The sequence below is a fragment of the Streptopelia decaocto genome (genome assembly GCF_964273445.1).
Source record: "Streptopelia decaocto genome assembly, chromosome: 3".
In the NCBI taxonomy this organism is placed as follows: Eukaryota; Metazoa; Chordata; class Aves; order Columbiformes; family Columbidae; genus Streptopelia; species Streptopelia decaocto.
The window spans coordinates 52,202,470-52,219,365 of NC_138656.1; the positions used below are offsets into that span (position 1 = coordinate 52,202,470).

The 16,896-nt window shown below is 39.5% G+C and overlaps 1 protein-coding gene across 1 annotated transcript in view; it reads left to right on the plus strand.

Annotated features, from left to right (window-relative positions):
• The window catches only part of ADGB (androglobin), a gene marked incomplete at both ends in the record, with an annotated part of 117,078 nt that extends 103,454 nt beyond the window's left edge, over window positions 1-13,624 (plus strand). Inside the window, 6 exons of the mRNA XM_082048943.1 lie at window positions 576-678; window positions 2,042-2,225; window positions 3,896-4,052; window positions 8,796-8,893; window positions 11,261-11,410; window positions 13,541-13,624. Of these exons, the coding sequence (XP_081905069.1) occupies window positions 576-678; window positions 2,042-2,225; window positions 3,896-4,052; window positions 8,796-8,893; window positions 11,261-11,410; window positions 13,541-13,624 (776 nt within the window). The remainder of the gene's footprint in view (window positions 1-575; window positions 679-2,041; window positions 2,226-3,895; window positions 4,053-8,795; window positions 8,894-11,260; window positions 11,411-13,540) is intronic.
• Window positions 13,625-16,896: the final 3,272 nt, after the last annotated feature.

The following is a 16,896-nucleotide window of genomic DNA, read 5'->3' on the forward strand; positions in this document are numbered from 1 at the left end:
TAATATCAGCTACATCTTTGTATTGTGAGAATGTTACATTAAAGCATAACATAGTTACTATCCATGTGGTTAAAAAAATTCCAAGACTTCAGAATGACAATTTTAAGTTGTCATGGGACTTTTTTATCTTTAGACTGGTATTTCCGTAACTAAATCTCTGCCCAAAAGGGAATATATATTTTTTAAACTACAGCCAGGACTGAACAACCAGATTTTTACTGATTTTTGTTTTTTTAACAAAAGAATGTGATTCCTTGCTGATTATAACTTGTTCTTATATTCTTTAAGCACTTTAAATTGAATGTTCTTCCTTAGATTTGCAAACCTTCATGAGTACTATACTATGGATTTAGCTAAAATGCATACATTAATTTCACTCTAGCATATGAGTTTTTGCACCATCCTTGATTCCATCATGAGTGTTGGAAATAAAAAGACTGAAATATTATATCCTCTCCTACCCCTATTCTCATTTAATAGTGTATTCTGCTGAGCTAAAAGAAGAAAACTATGTAAGAATTTAGATGGAGCCTTCTAGCGTAACTGAATAACCAGTTTAATCTGTTCTATTGTAGATTCTCCTTCCACAGGAAAGAAAGCATCTCAAGCAACTATTGAAGCAAGCTCACAAACACAGCAAAAAAAGTGGGAGCCTATAGACCTTAATCCTTACATGAGGTAAAATTGCAATTGCAATGAAGTCCCAGTTAAACACCAAAATGAAAGACTGGCTAAGGATTTTCATATAGAGAAAGTAGTAAATATATATTTCATGCATTTGTATCATATCTGTAACTGGATGCAGCATAATAGATGTGAATTTAGACTTTATCCTTCACGTGTCATTGAAGCCAGCTACAGTTCTGCCACACACTTGTTAAAGTTGCTGTGAAAATCCTGGTCCCCTGTTTTTATCTGTCCTTTGTGCTGTGTACACAAAATTACTCAGTAGTGAAGGCAGAAGTGTAGACGGCATCAAGATACAGTTTTCCTGGCATGATTGTGTTTTAAAATCAGTTCTTTTCTTCATCTATTTAGAATTCATGTCCTTTCCTTAACATGTCAAAGGAGCTGAATCTCTGTATTGCGTGTAATGAGAATGTGATACAAAAATCTGAAGAAAATCCATGTGCAGGCAAATATGTTTATTTCAGTGGTCATCTTGAAAGAAGCATAAATGAAATATGTCAAGATGTGATGCTAGATTCAAATAACATTTAATAAATGCTGTTCTGTTAATTTTAATAATAGTTAATAGCTGAAATAATTATATTAATTATATAATTTATTCAAAATAACTATATTATGTGTTGATATGAACCTATCTAGCTAATATATATGCACCTGCATGTTTGCTCAGCTGCAGCTAGAACCCAGTTTATGTTTAAGTCCATTTCTATTTGTGTGGCATTTATGCAGCTCACTGATTTTCAGAAGACCTTAGAACATGCTAAAAAAATTTTCAAGTTTAATTTTAAATTGAAAGTGAAAGTGGTTGTATATTGACGTGAATAACATTTAAACACTAGAAAATATGGCGAAATCTCTTCCACGGGCCTAAGTCTTGCAAACATTTCATTTTGTTCAACTCCTTGACTTTTACACTAGTCAGTTAAGTCAAATTATAAAAAGATGTAAAAAGATATTCCATTATGCCAGCAGAAAAACAAAACAAAACCAAGCAAACCTAAATTTGTCTCAACGCTGAATTATAATATCAAAAACTCCTGGAAAAATGGTATTTCTTGCAAATTAAAAATATGTGTTACATATAGGAGTTTTTCAAATGTTCAAAGATGAGCATGATTTTATAAATATTTTTGAAATAGACACTCTAGTGTAAGAAGACCTGGCTTCAGGAATGTACTTTCTCATCAGTGTAATATACAAGCAGAGAAGAAGTGACTCCTTAACCATATCTAAACATACAGTAGTGACAGTGCAGCATATAAGCCAAATATATGCATATAGGTGTTAAGCAAAATATACACTACCCAAAACAGTATTTGAAATGAGATAAATACCTTTTTATTTCCTTCAGGAAAACAAGGTCTGAGTCTGTGCTAAGAAATGAGTCTATCATTCAACAGCAAGAGATACGTAAAGCGGAAAAAATCAACCATTTTAGGGAACTTCGAGATCTGGCTTTGGAACAAAGAGAAAAAGAACAAAATGACAGAGCTTTATTGAAGCAAAATATAATGGAAATGTATGAGAATCTGCAGGTAGGTTTTCAATATAACTTTCCAGTAACTATTATTGCGATATCCACCACTGGTATGACTATCTTGATCAGTCATTCTCAGGACTTTTGTATTGAGTACCAATAATTAGAAACAGTGAACAAGCTTGAAATTTTGTTTGGGTAAAGGTTAAAACTAAAGGTTCCGGGAAAAAAAAATGGTACTACACAACATCCTTAGTATTATATTTTTGGTACCTTCTTGGTACAGCTCTTTGCAAAAGCACTATTTTAAGACTACCACCATAAAAGGATAGTTATAAGTGAGAATAAATTGAGCATTTGACATACATGACCAAATGCATTTTAGATAAAGTATCTCTGGTTTGGCTGTTTTTTTTGGCAATAGAATTGTATAGGGCTTTTTGGAAAGTAATAAAGAACAAGACAATTTGCCGATGAGGGCCAGTTGCTCCTAGTACATCTTACAGCAAAGTTAGAGAACACAGTTTTCATGGAATATGCATGATGCCAGCAAACGAAAAAAATGAATTATTAATCTGCAAAAAACTGTGTGTATAAATAATAAATGTGGTAGTATTAGTGGAGGATCCATTGTTAGGATTAACTCAGCCAGTGCATTTGCACATGAAATTGATAAAAATATCTTAGTAAAATCAGCTTAACCATTGAGCATCAACAAGAACAAAATGTTTTTGTTACACAGTGCTGATAGAATAACCACTAGCAATCAGCTGGTGACTATTCAGAGCTCTTAAAAGTGGGTAAGAAACAATAAAAATAATTCTACATCAAAACAACCAGTTTACAGACATCACTTGAAAACACCTCCTTAGCAAGTTCCCACACATCCTGATTTATATTACTTACCTACAAGTCTCCAAGGGGCCGTATTTCTCTACTGGTGACTGTTTGATCCTAATAAGAACACATGTCTGTGTTTTCAGGTGTTGCTGTGATTTTGAATGCCTAATGTATCACATATGAGAAGGGCAAATTTTTATTAAGAGTAGTTCCTCAGCTCTTTCTATATAGTATGTCCCTTAAAAATGCTTCACAGTGTGAATTTAAAATGAGAGTTACTTGTGAATATGCACACTGTGCTGATTAGCATTTTTACAGTTTTTTCATTTGTAGGCCACAGAGAACTACATAAAATATCCAGATATCCCCATTTTCCAGGGTGGAAATGTAGAGGAAAAAGTTTTCAGAAGTGTCCAAGTGTTCAGAAGTGCCCAAGTCCCTAAGTCTTTTTCGAAGATTAACGTGATTTAGGCTCCTTTGGTCTCCAAAAAGACTAGTTCTCCTAGGCAATTTCAGCATTTCTGAAAAATAGGTTTTGAGGGACTTGTTTAAGACAACAAAGCAAGCGAGTAACTGAAAAGGGACTAGACCTGGATAGGTAACTAGTCCGTTGCCCTATCCTCCTTTCAGACAATCAGCTTATTATGTTGGTGATTCAAAAAAAAAAAAATAAAATCATGAACTTTCTCTTTTTCTTTATGGTGACAAGATTGACATATAGCTGTGTCACTGTGACAAATCAATAAAAACACACGTAAAAGGACAAGGAGAGATGCTCTCACTGTACTTACAGAGTCACGAAGTGAAACATAACAGGAAGGATGCAGTTCCTTATGATGAAATCAAGATTAATCTGTTGGGGGGGTATTGCTGTTTGTTTTTGGCTAGGCATCCTTAGATGAGACCCGAGGCAGAGTTCACAGCATTCGGGAAGCATACAGAAACAAGCTGCTAGAGGCTGAGCGCATAAAACAAGAAGAGCTGGCAGCTCAAGAGGCAGCCCTTCAAGTAGAGCAAGACAAGAAAAGCCCAAAAAAGAGAAAAAGTTTAGTGAAAAAAAAGTAGTTGCTAGCACTGCTGAGTTATATTTAACAGTTTGGGAAAGAAAGTTTATATGCAAACATGAGAAAGAATGTTATTTTCCAGTATTTTTGTCAACTATATCACATTTTATCTCTTTGCCTGGTGCTAGTGAAAAAAATGATCTAGTATTCTTATTTTTAACAAAGTGCATGGTATTTTGCTTCTCATAAAGGTACTCCCTACTATTAAAGTTTGTATGGTTTACTGGAACAAAATTTTGCAATAAAAATTCTTATTCCATTCATATTCTTCTCCTAAAATCACAGTGTCTTTTGTCTTCTTTTTCCAAACAAATCAGAACCAGTCAACAATGAATCAGAGTTGAAACAGTGAACGTAACCTATCAGTCATTTAACTAGGCAGAAAGTTAAGTGGATAACAATTTGTGGAGTTTATAAGAATTAAATAGTGGCATACTGCACTTTTCATATGCAGGCATTGGAAGGCTTCCCAAAGCCTGGTTCAGCAGGCACTCACAAACTTTCTGTGTACTCTAGTATTTTTTCACTTTCATCGTTCTCTTAAGTGGTTTTGAATCTTAACTCTCTGTAGTTGCAAAGTCATAGTATGACCTTCCATGGCTTGTTGAATACTCTTTAAAACTCTATTACTCTCTTTGTTTGTCTTTCCTAAGCTATATTTTGCCCATGATGGCATTGCTCAAAGTGATTACAATAGTTTCTTAGTTCCTAGACTTTCAGCTGGAATTTTAAAATGTTTCTTAAAGATAGAACCAGTGTGTGAATGAAGTGGCTATCACAGGCTTTCTACATGGAGGATAAAATATTTTCTCTAAGGTACTGCTTCTATTAGCATAGAATTCCTGTATTTTTTGATGCTGTCATGAAACACAAAAAATAAGCGCATTCATGCTCACTAGCTAGCACGCTGTAATTGGAGACAATGGTCAAAACTCTAGAAATGGTGAAAACTCTCTCTAGATCAGACAGAGCTATTCTAAATGGCTTAAAGAGTTTTCTGTGTGTGTAGTCACAAGCAGAAGCTTTGGAGATTAGACTGGCTACAAATTGCGTGCATACAATATGCCCAAGATATCCAAAAGCATGTAATTATTAAGACAACATGAGAAACCATGAGACTCACCTACTTAATGCAAATCACAAGAAATGTCATCCTTTGCATTCTGGTTGCTGGTGCTGGTTAGCCATTGCATTTGAAACAAGCCTTTCTTCTGTGTCTTAATGATGTGCCAGATGTCCAGCTTCTGCTGGTTTTGCTCACCTCTGTTTTATCAATACCTCACTGCCTGGCTTGAACTTGACTCACTCCTCTATCAGTTTTGTGATGTCTGTTCTTTGTACATCATCACACCTACACACCTGCTGTGATGCCTCTGCCTCCATTTGGCCTCCTTCCTCCCATACATCATAAACTAAACTAACTGGCTTGAGTTTTCTTGTTTGGAAAGGAGGAATTGAAACCAGAGTCCTAAAACTGCACTGGTGATTTTTATTTCAAAGAGCAGGAGCTAAGTTTTTCTTTGACCCATACAGGCTGCAAATAAAAAGCCTGTCAGTCTTGTGCTATAATTGCTCTGACTTTGTCCTCTCTATTTTGGAATATGGGCTATACCGCTTCATAATATTCCATCTTGTTTCCATGGCAATAGCACGTGTTGGTTGTCTTCTTATGTGAATCTCTAATGAGCTTCTGTAGAGGAAGATTAAGCTGAAGTTCTGTTCTTGATGTCACTGGAAGTGCTATAATGACATTCTGTTGTAAAAATCAATCCAATTCCAAAAGGCAGCATAATCGACATCTAAATGTCAAAAATTCTGCTAATAACCTGCATGATCACAACCCATCCCTGCGTGTAGTCAGCTATAAAGTGACTTAAACTCGGACACAATGTACTCAGATGTACATTATCAAATCTAGTTCTGATATTATACACAATTCTAAGTTTCATAATTTCCTCATTTCAAAAAGTAATGTGGCATCGTCAAAATCTGCTGTGTCGTTTGTAATGTCTCTAGTGGCTCATTTATCATTTCAACAATGGAGATATGAGGGAGTGAATTACTGTCACACTGTTTAATTGCATGTACTTTGGAGTACATACTGTTTTAAGAGAAACACAGTAGCAGTTTTATTAAATCCCTGTGCATATTCCAGAAAAACAAAATATCCACTTACCTCATAATGGAGCCTGGGAGAGAAAACCTCGTTTGGATTTTGCCGAAGAATTTACATACATCGGACCCAGAAACAGATGACTGATGAAAATTCATATGCATCAGTTTTACATCTACACAACAGCTTTTTACATGGTGCACTATATTACAGGCTAAGTTAGTGGGGAAAGATGTACAAAAACTAAACCAAAAATGTAACCATATTTCAAAACAGCTATTTGCAGTAATTTAAGGAGCCATCATGTTCAGCACATTACTGTAAGAAAAACAAAAAAGTAAGACTATATATTGTGTCGTCATTGGTAGGACTGTTGCCTCCAGATTGTAGACCAAGTTGTTCAATAGTCTAATTATGTGTTCACATGGATAAAGTACTTTTATTCTTTTGCCTTTTGGAAGTCAAACAGCTTTTATGCACCATAATATTATGAAATTTAATCAGCCTTTATATCAAAGGAATTTACTGTCTGTATTCAGTGCAAGAAATTGCTCAAATTCTGTTTTTACAGATTGTATGTTTCAGAAATATGCCCTATTACATCAAGTATTCATATTTTCTGAAGGTTTCCTGTAATAAAAGCTCTGGTATTAGGATAGTTATCATTCCTGCTTATATTCAGCCTGGCCATTCAGGGCCAGATTCAGTAGAGGTATAAGGACAATTTTCAATTATGTACTTTCTTATTCAGTAAAGAACTTCAGCAAAGGATTGGAACATGGGGTCAAGCCCTTTACAGAACAGAATAGATAGGGAAAGCTTTTCTGAATCAAGACATGATTGCTTGATATTTTAAGATGACAGTCATACTGGAGGTGCAATAGAGGACTGGCTCCATCAAAGCATACCTTACCAGGTATCTGGTGGCTTCAAGTCACAGAAGAGAGGGTTTGGATTTGGGGGAGTGGGAGCAGGGGTAGAACAGTTGCCATTCAACATGTCTCATAGAAAATCATCCCTGAGAAAGTTTGCACAGTTTGTCACTCACACAGCTTCTATTTTTTGTGCACGGAAGGACCGTGTAATGAGGAACAGCACAGGTAGCGATGTCAATCTCAAAATGCTGCAGTTTAGTTGTCTTGTAACTTGGAGAGTTGCAGACATCTCCCCTGAAATGCCAAGTCCTACTCCTGAAGAAGAGTATGGCAACAGCCATCTCTGCACAGAAATAATGAGATACTCCAACAGTTCAGAAATCCTGATCTGTCTCTGGCAGAAGATGGTGTGCTTTTACAGGGTCCATCTCTAATATTCTGGCAAGACCTTATTATTTATATGATTCTCTCAAACCTTATGTACCTCTAAGTCATGAGCCAAATACAAAACTAACTCCAATCTCTGCGTTTAAAACATTGCTGATCAGTCTTTTAGTATCTAATCATTGCTGAGGACTTGCACGAGGAGAAGTGGTTTCAGGGCTCAGCACAGTGTCACGCTAGAGACAAGTCTGGCTTTCCTCCTGTGGACCAGCTATGCAGTTTGAGAGACCTGATGAGGTCAGAGCTTAGGGCAATACTGGAAATATTTTACATTTATACTTTGTGATTGGCTAGAACTTTGAATAAAGATATATAGATTCTTAAGAGCAGAGGGGCGTCTTTAAGGCTGAGCTTCATTGTTTTAATGGTAAAACAAAAATAATTTGTTTACTGATTCCTGATATTAATTTCTCTTTCATATGAAGTATAGACAGTTGTACAAAGGAAACTGTCACTGTTCAGCACAAGTTTTGAAAAGTTTTGATAGAAACTGCAAATGCCAGAGGAGAATGAAAACTTTTCAACATGTTAGACTGCATTGTGAATAACCCCTCAGGAATTTCTTAGAGTTTGCTCGCTTTACTTCTACAGTTCAGGAAAAAGGGTAGCATTTACAAAGCGATGCAGGTACCCAAGAAAGAAATTGAGTCATTGACTTAATGGGGATTAACTCTGTAAAGAGTTAATCACTTCTAATAATTCTTTGTAGGTGTGTTCTGCTAAGCTTTAGTGGTTTTCACGGCTTGATCCTTTTCTTTTGACCAGCTATTATGAACTAGAAAGGATCTTTTTCATTAAAATACATATCTAAAGTTACTTTTCAACACAAGTAGCTTCATTAATCTTCAAATGACTTGTCCCATCTGCTTTGTGTTAATTTGGCTGGCATTTACACAATGAGCTACAGACCAAAAACCAGATCAAGCCCGTTCCAGGATGCTGAGACAAGTAATGTGCTGTGAAATCAGGCTCGGTTCTGAGCTGCCAGTCTGCGCACCCCGGCAATGTGCAGTTAACCAGCTATGTAAGGTCTCATTTTAATTCAAGGATGAGACAGAGCGTTTATGCACATGCACAGCGTTTCCCCTCCAAAAGCCAAGAAAACTGTCTACATATTTTGTCTGGCAGAAAACATAAGAGAACAGCTTTGCATAATCACACAGCAGTTTGCAGAATGGAAGAAATCTCACTTTCAGAGCCCTTTTTTCCTCTCATTGATTTCTTGAACCAGCCCTAATAGATTCACAGTCCAGGTAATGTTTCAATGATATAAGTATTCTTGTTATTTACAGAAAAACAAGAATCCATTGTCCTCCATCTCAAAGGAGGACAAAGACAGGAAAGAAGTAGAAAATCAGGGAAGGAGAAGAAACAGCCTGCATCATATGAAGTGAGACAATAGCACAAGAGAAAGGTGCACTGAAGATGTTACTAGCCAAAATAAAATTTAAAAAAATGGGAGGGTGGTCAAGTGGGACTCAGGACCTTTGATTTCTGTGGCAAGGAGAATGTGGTTAGGGACAGTGGTTCCAAGACTGGCAGGCTCATCTGACCATGAGATACTGTATGGACCCAAGTGTAGCCAGAACACATCACTTGGGGTCAGATCTGGATACACAGTTCTCTCTGAAACCTGGGCTACTCTGCCCAACATCTCAACTTCTCCCTAAGGGCAAGCATCTTGCACATGGTAGCCCAGTGGATACAGCACAGTCTATGGAAAACAATACCCAGGCTTGTGTACCCTCAGCCTGAGAAAGCTGAAATAGACCCCGCGGGTGTGTGCCCAACTCAGCATGGCATCACAGACACTTTTCCCAGCTACCCTTGAGCTTGGACCACCATGCAATGCTCACAAGACCAGGTACAGAGCACAGCAGGAGGGAGCCTGACTCTGTGTATAAGCTAGCTCCTTGCAAAACTGGAATATGTCAGAAGGAGGAATATAGCAGGTGCATGTTTGTGGACGCTGATAAGGTTTAACTTGCTAGTAAGTCATGTAAATGAAGTGTCTTCCCTCCTAAAAACAGAGCACTGTTCTGTGGCCTGGAATGTCCCAGATTTAGTTTCCAGCTCACTGCTGGGCATTTTACACGTGGCAAAAAACAGAAGACATCAGCTACAGAGGCAGCCAAAGCACTCTGCATGCTTTTAGTCTTCTCTCTTACACCACAGAACTGTGGTATGAGTGGATGTGAGGTTCAGCTAATGAAGGAATGAGAAGCTGCTTCCTCTCACCTTGTCCTTACTCTTGACAGAACAAGTTCCAGAGCACTCCCTCATCATCATCAAAAGCATTAGGAACAGCAAGGAAATGTTTTTCTACTGTTCCAGTGCAAAAGGTGGGTTCCCCAAAAGCACATTTCTCAGACTTGCTGAAGTGGCTTTCAACTAAACTATTCAGGGTTAACAGTTCCAAAGACTTCACTGGCATCTTGGCTTTTTTGAGTATTTTCTTTTTTTCTCCCGTATATCTTACTGGCTTAACACATTGCAGCTGCGATGCTGCAGATGGAAACTGTTTTGATAATTGATGCTCTGAAATACCATTTACGCATAGACTGAGATATTCAAGTGGTGTTTGTCTGTCTGTATCCATATCTGCTGTCTCTTGAAGGCTCTGAATTATTCACTACAAAACAAACAAACAAAAATTTTGGAAACCTGGCTAGGATGAGAATAATGTATTTCCCTGTAAAAGCATTTACAAATTGGAGAAAAGCAAGTCAAGATGAAGTATCATTCTGGTTCCAGTCTTCTCACTGACCTTAGCAACAGCTAGAGGTCTACTGTCTTCTCCCACATATCTATCAGCACGTGTGCTGAGTATATAATTTATATAATTTAACACACAGTCAACAGTGTCAGTGTGCAGTGCAGAACTGAAAATCAGGTGTGAGACATTTTATAAGATAAAGTCCATGCTCAGTGAAATTCAGCTAGAGCTTTGCTAGAGGCCAGGACTCTACCGATGGGATACACAGGATAAGACATTGTGAGATATCACCCCTGACAGTCCAGGTAAGTACTTTGCTTTCAGATACTACAGGGCTCAAAGTCTCCTTGTTCAATCCTTTTTTTAACACGTTCCACTGGATTCATTGCTGCTTTCATACTGTCACGCTGGTAGCAGTGTGGCTAGATGGGGAAGTAATACAGATAAAGTGGAAATGACTTTAAATAGAAACCTACAGAAAGGTTGTGCCACTGTCATTTTTTTGTCAAAGATTGTACAGATAGTATAAAGGCAATGCATAATGCTGGCCAACTAAATCTGGAGGCTGAGTCATTCAGCCACTTTTAAAAATTCATAATGATGATTGTTGCCTGGAGGAATTTCTAAAATGAGATGTGAATTGTGTCAATGCCAACAGGTAATATACAGGTAATTGAGAGAGTATTTAGCTTACTAAATGGCTTGTAATTTTTTAATGTAGTTCCAATGCTGCTGTTCTCTCTTGTAAAAATCTATAATGTTTTATTTATTAAAATGTGACAGCTTTACAGTCATTCTGAAGAGTCTAACACCTACTTGTATCAGGTGTTTCCAAGTCTCATCAAATACAAATCAGGCAAACACCTGAGTGCACTCTCAGCGCTTCTCTGCCAAACTGAAGATCCATTTATTTTTTTTCAGAGAGGCTGCAAAAAGAAGCTTAGATCCCAGCACAAGCCTGAGGTTCCCCAAAGTCCCTGGCCAGGTGCACTAGTCTCTTCTCCCGAATGTGGTGTTTGTTAAGACCCCCTCGCCCGTAAGGGCTGTTTTCCCTGCGACGCTCAGCTCGCTGATGCTTCGGCCTCAGGCAGCGGCGGGCAGCACCCGCGCAGGCACCGGGAGCACAGGGCAAAGCGCTTTCCCCGGCCTGCGCCTAAACCGAGCCCAAACGCGGAGCCCGGCAGCGAAGGGGTGAGGCAAGCGGCTCAACCAGCGGCGACAGGACGGCAGCACCTTCCGGAGCCGCTCACTAGAGGGAGGTGTTTCGGTGCCCGCCGCTTGCGGTTCTGCTCCCCCCCCTTCACCCACTGGTGCTTGTCCAGCCACTGGGCTGCAAATTGGGGGCGGATGGGGAGGGCGGACAGGAGAAGCCCGGGGGGGTTCCTGCTCAGAGCTGTGTCCTGGGCGGGCTCCACCAAATCCCGTCTCAGAGCAATTCGCAGTGACAAAAGAGAAATGCTGAATTTCTAGCTGACGTGGGATTATTTCTTAGACTACAGGCAAGGATAGCTATCTGTATTTTTTGTCTTTTATTTACCCCACAGCAAAATATGTACTCAGATTTGAGTAGCACTATAAATAAATAAAGTAAAAAATAATAACTGAAGGCACTGATCTGCAAAGTAACAAAAGCTTAGTGCTCTCAGCTAGGTCTTCAAAGCTGTGCCCTGTCTCACCCTATTCTACTTTTGAAGGAGAATGAGTCTGTGTGTACTGGAAGGACTTTGTGTGGCTTTCAATCCCTCTGCCCCTTCAAAGACTGTATGTGTGGCTGCACCATGATAAATCTCAAACATGGCTCAGCTGACCAGTGTATGAATCTTCACTCTTGCAAACCCCCATGGATGCAGATTCTGAGTCTAGCTTCAGTTGCCTCAAGCCTTTGAGTCTTAGAATACTTTTCTACTTTTTGTCTTCAGTCCTTGTCCTCAGGCCATACAACATCTCAGCTGACCTTTCTCCTTCAGCAAGGTTGACAGCAGTGCATAGTATCGATCTCACTGCAGTACAAGAGGTGCAGCCGAAATACCAATACCTTGTACAGTTTAGTACAGTGAACTTCCCAAAAGTACAAGTGCTTGTTCAGGAGGCTGATAGAGTAAATCATTAAAAATACCTGCTGTCCATTGTGCCTCTCGACATTCGTTGTGCTGCAGCTGTGACTTGTTTTATTGACTCATTACAAGGATATAATGCACTGGGTAGTTGGTAACTGGCAAAGAGAAGTATCCGCTGTCCCATAAATTGTCCCTCTAGTTTTGTAACACACCACAGTTTAAAGGCAGGTCATAATGTTCCCGATCAGTTACCAAAAGGTAGGTCTCTAACTAAAAATGACTGGATTTCATGAGGAGCTGAGGAACTTGCTTCGAATTGGGGCACTGAAAATCAGGCCAGTTTGAATTAACTGCCGATGGAGTTTAGCTCTGAAAACACAGACTGCCATCTCTGAGTTCAAGGCTTGTCTTTTGAAAAAGATCCAGGGAATCAACAAGCACAAAAATATTCTAGATAACTTCAGGGTACTGGCAAGTGGTACTGACCATGCCTGCACCAATGAGGAGCATGGACCTTAAGGCCCTCACCTTGAGGTACAAGTACCATCTCCACTGGAGGTGCATTTGCTTCACCCTGGATAGGTACTTGAGCAGAGACACCAAATCCATGCTCTGCATGTTATACAAGAAGAAAATGGGAGATTGGGATGAAGGAGGGTCTGTTTTCTCCCGTCCAAGTATTCTTGCATGGACTGAGTAGCTAACTGTAAAAGTAAGTTGGATCGTACCAGGGGCTGCTTCAAAAACAGCTGATCGACCTTTTCCTTCCATTTATGAATAAGATACATATTAGTATGCTATTTTCTTTCAGCAAATTTTTAGTTGAAGCATTGAGAGCTGCTGCAAACCATTTAAATTTAAGTTTCGTTTTTTTCTTACTTTTCAAATGTCAGCATGCACCAAAGGTCTGCGGGAGCCCATCACTTCTCAGGGACAACAAGACTGCAAGAACCTTCTGATGGGGAACAGTCCGTGCAGTTTTCTGCCCACAATAAACTCTTTTTTTTTCCCAGTATGTGGGCAACAAGACAGAATATCACAGAGATTAAAAAACAGATTGAAGCTCTCATTGTGTTTAAGCTGCAGTATATATTAGGATATGGCATTTGTCTAATGATGAGTCTTATGGCTGAGGTGTTAAAAAAGAATTAGTCTAGGCAATTTAGCCGCCAGACAGCTATTGATATTAACAGAAGTAGTCTGATTGACTTTGAAAGTCTCCAATTATAATCCTTGCTATAATGATGATTATGTTTCTCTGTAGAGCACTACTGAGCCTCCACTTTTGACTCATACCAGATTCCCACTGAAGTCAGCAGGAGTTGTGCTTGAGACGGGGCTCTCATAGGCGGTACTGTTTGTCCAAAAGTAAACAAGCTGTTCCTGTAAATTGGCACCCTAATATGAACTGATTTCCCCTTTGTATGGTAATAACTCTAATCAAACATACAGTTTCTGCTTTGTTCTGCCACAGGAAAGTAAGGCCTAAGGGATTAGTGGTCTGGAGTATTTTCATACTTGTCCAGCACTGTAAAAGTCTTAACTAGACATTTCAGGCTGGCAGATTCAGGAGCTAGCCCAAGTCACTTGAGTCACTGTCCAATAATTCACTATCAAGAACACCCTGTTTGCCTCTACATCTTCTCCTTATTAGGTTTTGGACAGACAAGAAAATATGTTTAATTGATTTCATCATCATGATTAAAAGAAGACAAGTAGATTTAATGCAAGAGAAGTAAATAGTCAGGTTTATTGTAAAAGGCTCATATGGGAAAAATCTATCTTCATCTCCTTACCTACTGCATGATACACTCAGGAAAACGCTGAGTATTGATTGTGGATGAAGCTGTTAATTGCCTGGCCAGCACTGCAAGTGAGGAAACGCATTTGGGAAGCCACTTTCTGTTTTTTTAGAAAAAGAGGAAACAAAGACCATAAGCTGTGGAAAACCTGAAACAGCAAAATTCATGGGACTGTCATTATTCATCTTGAGATGCACAATGTGAGGGGAAGATCTTCATATTAGGAAGTTTCTGTAAAGGTTAGCTCACTGACAAATTGCCCCCATTATCTCTATAATCGCTTGCTAAGCTGTAAAAACCATAAATCACCCATCTTGCAAACAGATCTGTGGAAGTACAATCCTGTGGGATTCTGCTTAGCCCTGCCAGCCTGTTCAAGTCAGGGCTGCCATCTCAGGTTGTTTGAATGTAGTTGCATTCTCTTATTTTCAGGAGAAATGGTGTCTTCACCCCTTCAGTATTTGTCTGGGTGTCAATGAGCACATATATCCACAATCAGAAGCATATAAACATTTCTTCGTGGAGAGGTTTCAGAAAATGAATTACAACTGTCCTTAAACACTATGTTCTAAGGTTTCCTATGTCCTTCATAGTTCTCTGCTACATGATCACTGAGTTAACCTAAGGCCTTTTCATCTCAAGGGTTTTTTTACTGACTCGTCTTTCCAAAATTTCCAGTATCAAACACTTTTAATCAAGCAGTGAAACAGAACAGAGAATATCACTCAAAAAGTTTTCCATTGCAATGGTGGCTACAGTGTGTTACCCTAAGGTATTTGAACACTTGCATACAGGAACAGTTTCTGTCTCCTCAGAGCACTGGGTGGCAAGTGTTGTCCTGATTTTGCAGAGAGTAATTTGGATATTAGCAGTAATACTACATGAGCATTGTGGCCTTTTGAAAGTGGTGTTACATGGGAGGGACAGCATGGCCATGGTTTCATTGTGAGTCTGTGGTCTTGCAGGACCTGGGCCTGTGATGCTTTTGACAACTCAATCAATGCCTTCTCTCATTAAGCCATAGCCACGCTGCACAACTTGGCAGGAGAAATCCTCTTGCTGAGGGAATATTACCTTCTTTCTGTTGGGAGGGAAACCAAAATTTGAAAAGTCAGCTCATCATTTTTTCTCACCTTACCTCTGCAAAATAAAAAGTGAGGCTTCCTAACATGCAACCACTTGCATTAATCAGGCAGTGACTGTGTCTGAGAGGCACTCAAAGAGCTCCCATCTAGAGAGGGGACACCAAGTTAATCCCAGATTTCAACATTTCTGCTACCTGCAGCCCGCGGTGGGGGCAGCAGGATCCTTTTCAAGAGACACGAGTGTCATCTAGTGGTGAAACAAACCCACTCGATCACACCCCAAGGGCCACCATCTGCCCACTGGTTTCCATACAGAGCACTGGGTGACACATTTTGCTTCTGCTGCATTTTAGCAACCTAATGCAGAATGTATGCAGTAATGCTTATTTTAGCTTTTGTCCTTGTGGGATTTATTTTACGCAGGCTAGTGGAAAATAATATGAGCCAACCATGGTTAAGCAGGCAGTAGACACTAATGGGTCACTGCTGGAGGTTTTTCTCTCCTTGTGATGAGCTACAGAAAAGGTCTGTCTGCCTGGCTACAATGACCACCAGCATCAGCCTTGCTTCCCAGGAGTTAAGCAAGAATTTTACAGGATAAAGGGCCATTTAAAGCTGTATTTACTGGTTGTATTGTGTCATATGTCTACTGCAGGAATGGACATTTGAGATCTTTGCATTTCAGAGCAGATTTTCTTCCAAACTCTTTTGCCTTCTTTCACACATAAATCCAGACTGATTAGTGAAGCAGAGCATAAACATAGTAATTCTCGTTTAATCAGTCAAATATAAAAGAAGAAAGACCTAATCAGAAACATCACTAGCAGAGGAACACACAGGGAAAGGTGGTTGGCAGGTCACAAAGCAGAGTGGAGAAATACTGGCTCTTTATGTATAATTTGCCTGAATTGACTTTCTGGCATTTCATCACAGTTATTGCAATGGAACAAGCCCAGCTCAAGGTGTTGTGCTGGTCTTCTGAGGAAAAGTAGGCTTTGAATACCCACAAGTTACCGAGAAATTATCATATTTTAAAATTACTCCTACAGTTGGGATCCACTTAAGTGTACTCCATGCACATTTCCAAGTGAAGAACTGGAAACTCACCTTTTTTTAGGGCAAAGATGAACTTCCCATGTTTTGAGCTGATGTAAAGGACTAAGCTTAAGGAAAATCCCCAGTGCTAAAATCAGGAGAGTTGAGCAGGGGCTGGTGGATGGAGGAAGGGGAGCTACATGGCCTCATAGCCCTGCTCCCACCATGGGCAGTGCAACATCTTATCACCCTTCCCTCCTGCTGGAACAATGTCTGTGAGCTATGCCAATGGAGAAAAGACCTCTGCTCCCCTTCTAACTTAATTGTTTCTCTGAGGAGGAATCACACTCTGATGGCTTTTTGGAACTGGCACGGGAAGAAGTGTGGCTGGTCCAGCCAGTCTCTGGGACAATGTTATTTCATCTGTGTCTTGCCACCAGTTCAGTGACAGATAATTGCTCCTGTTTTTAAGAAAAGGCATATTTCTAGTTCTTCCCTTGAAGCTGAGGGGAAAGGATGCTCTATTGGAAAAGGATGCTCTAGCAGCACAGAGGAAGGGTGCTATAATTCCCTTTCCCAAGCAAAAATCCTCCTTTCCCACACTTCATCCCCTATTACAATTCTTCCCAGCCTCCCTCCTGGCTCTGTGCTGTTTCCTTTCTTTGATATCAGATCCTTTCCCATTAACTAGATGCCCC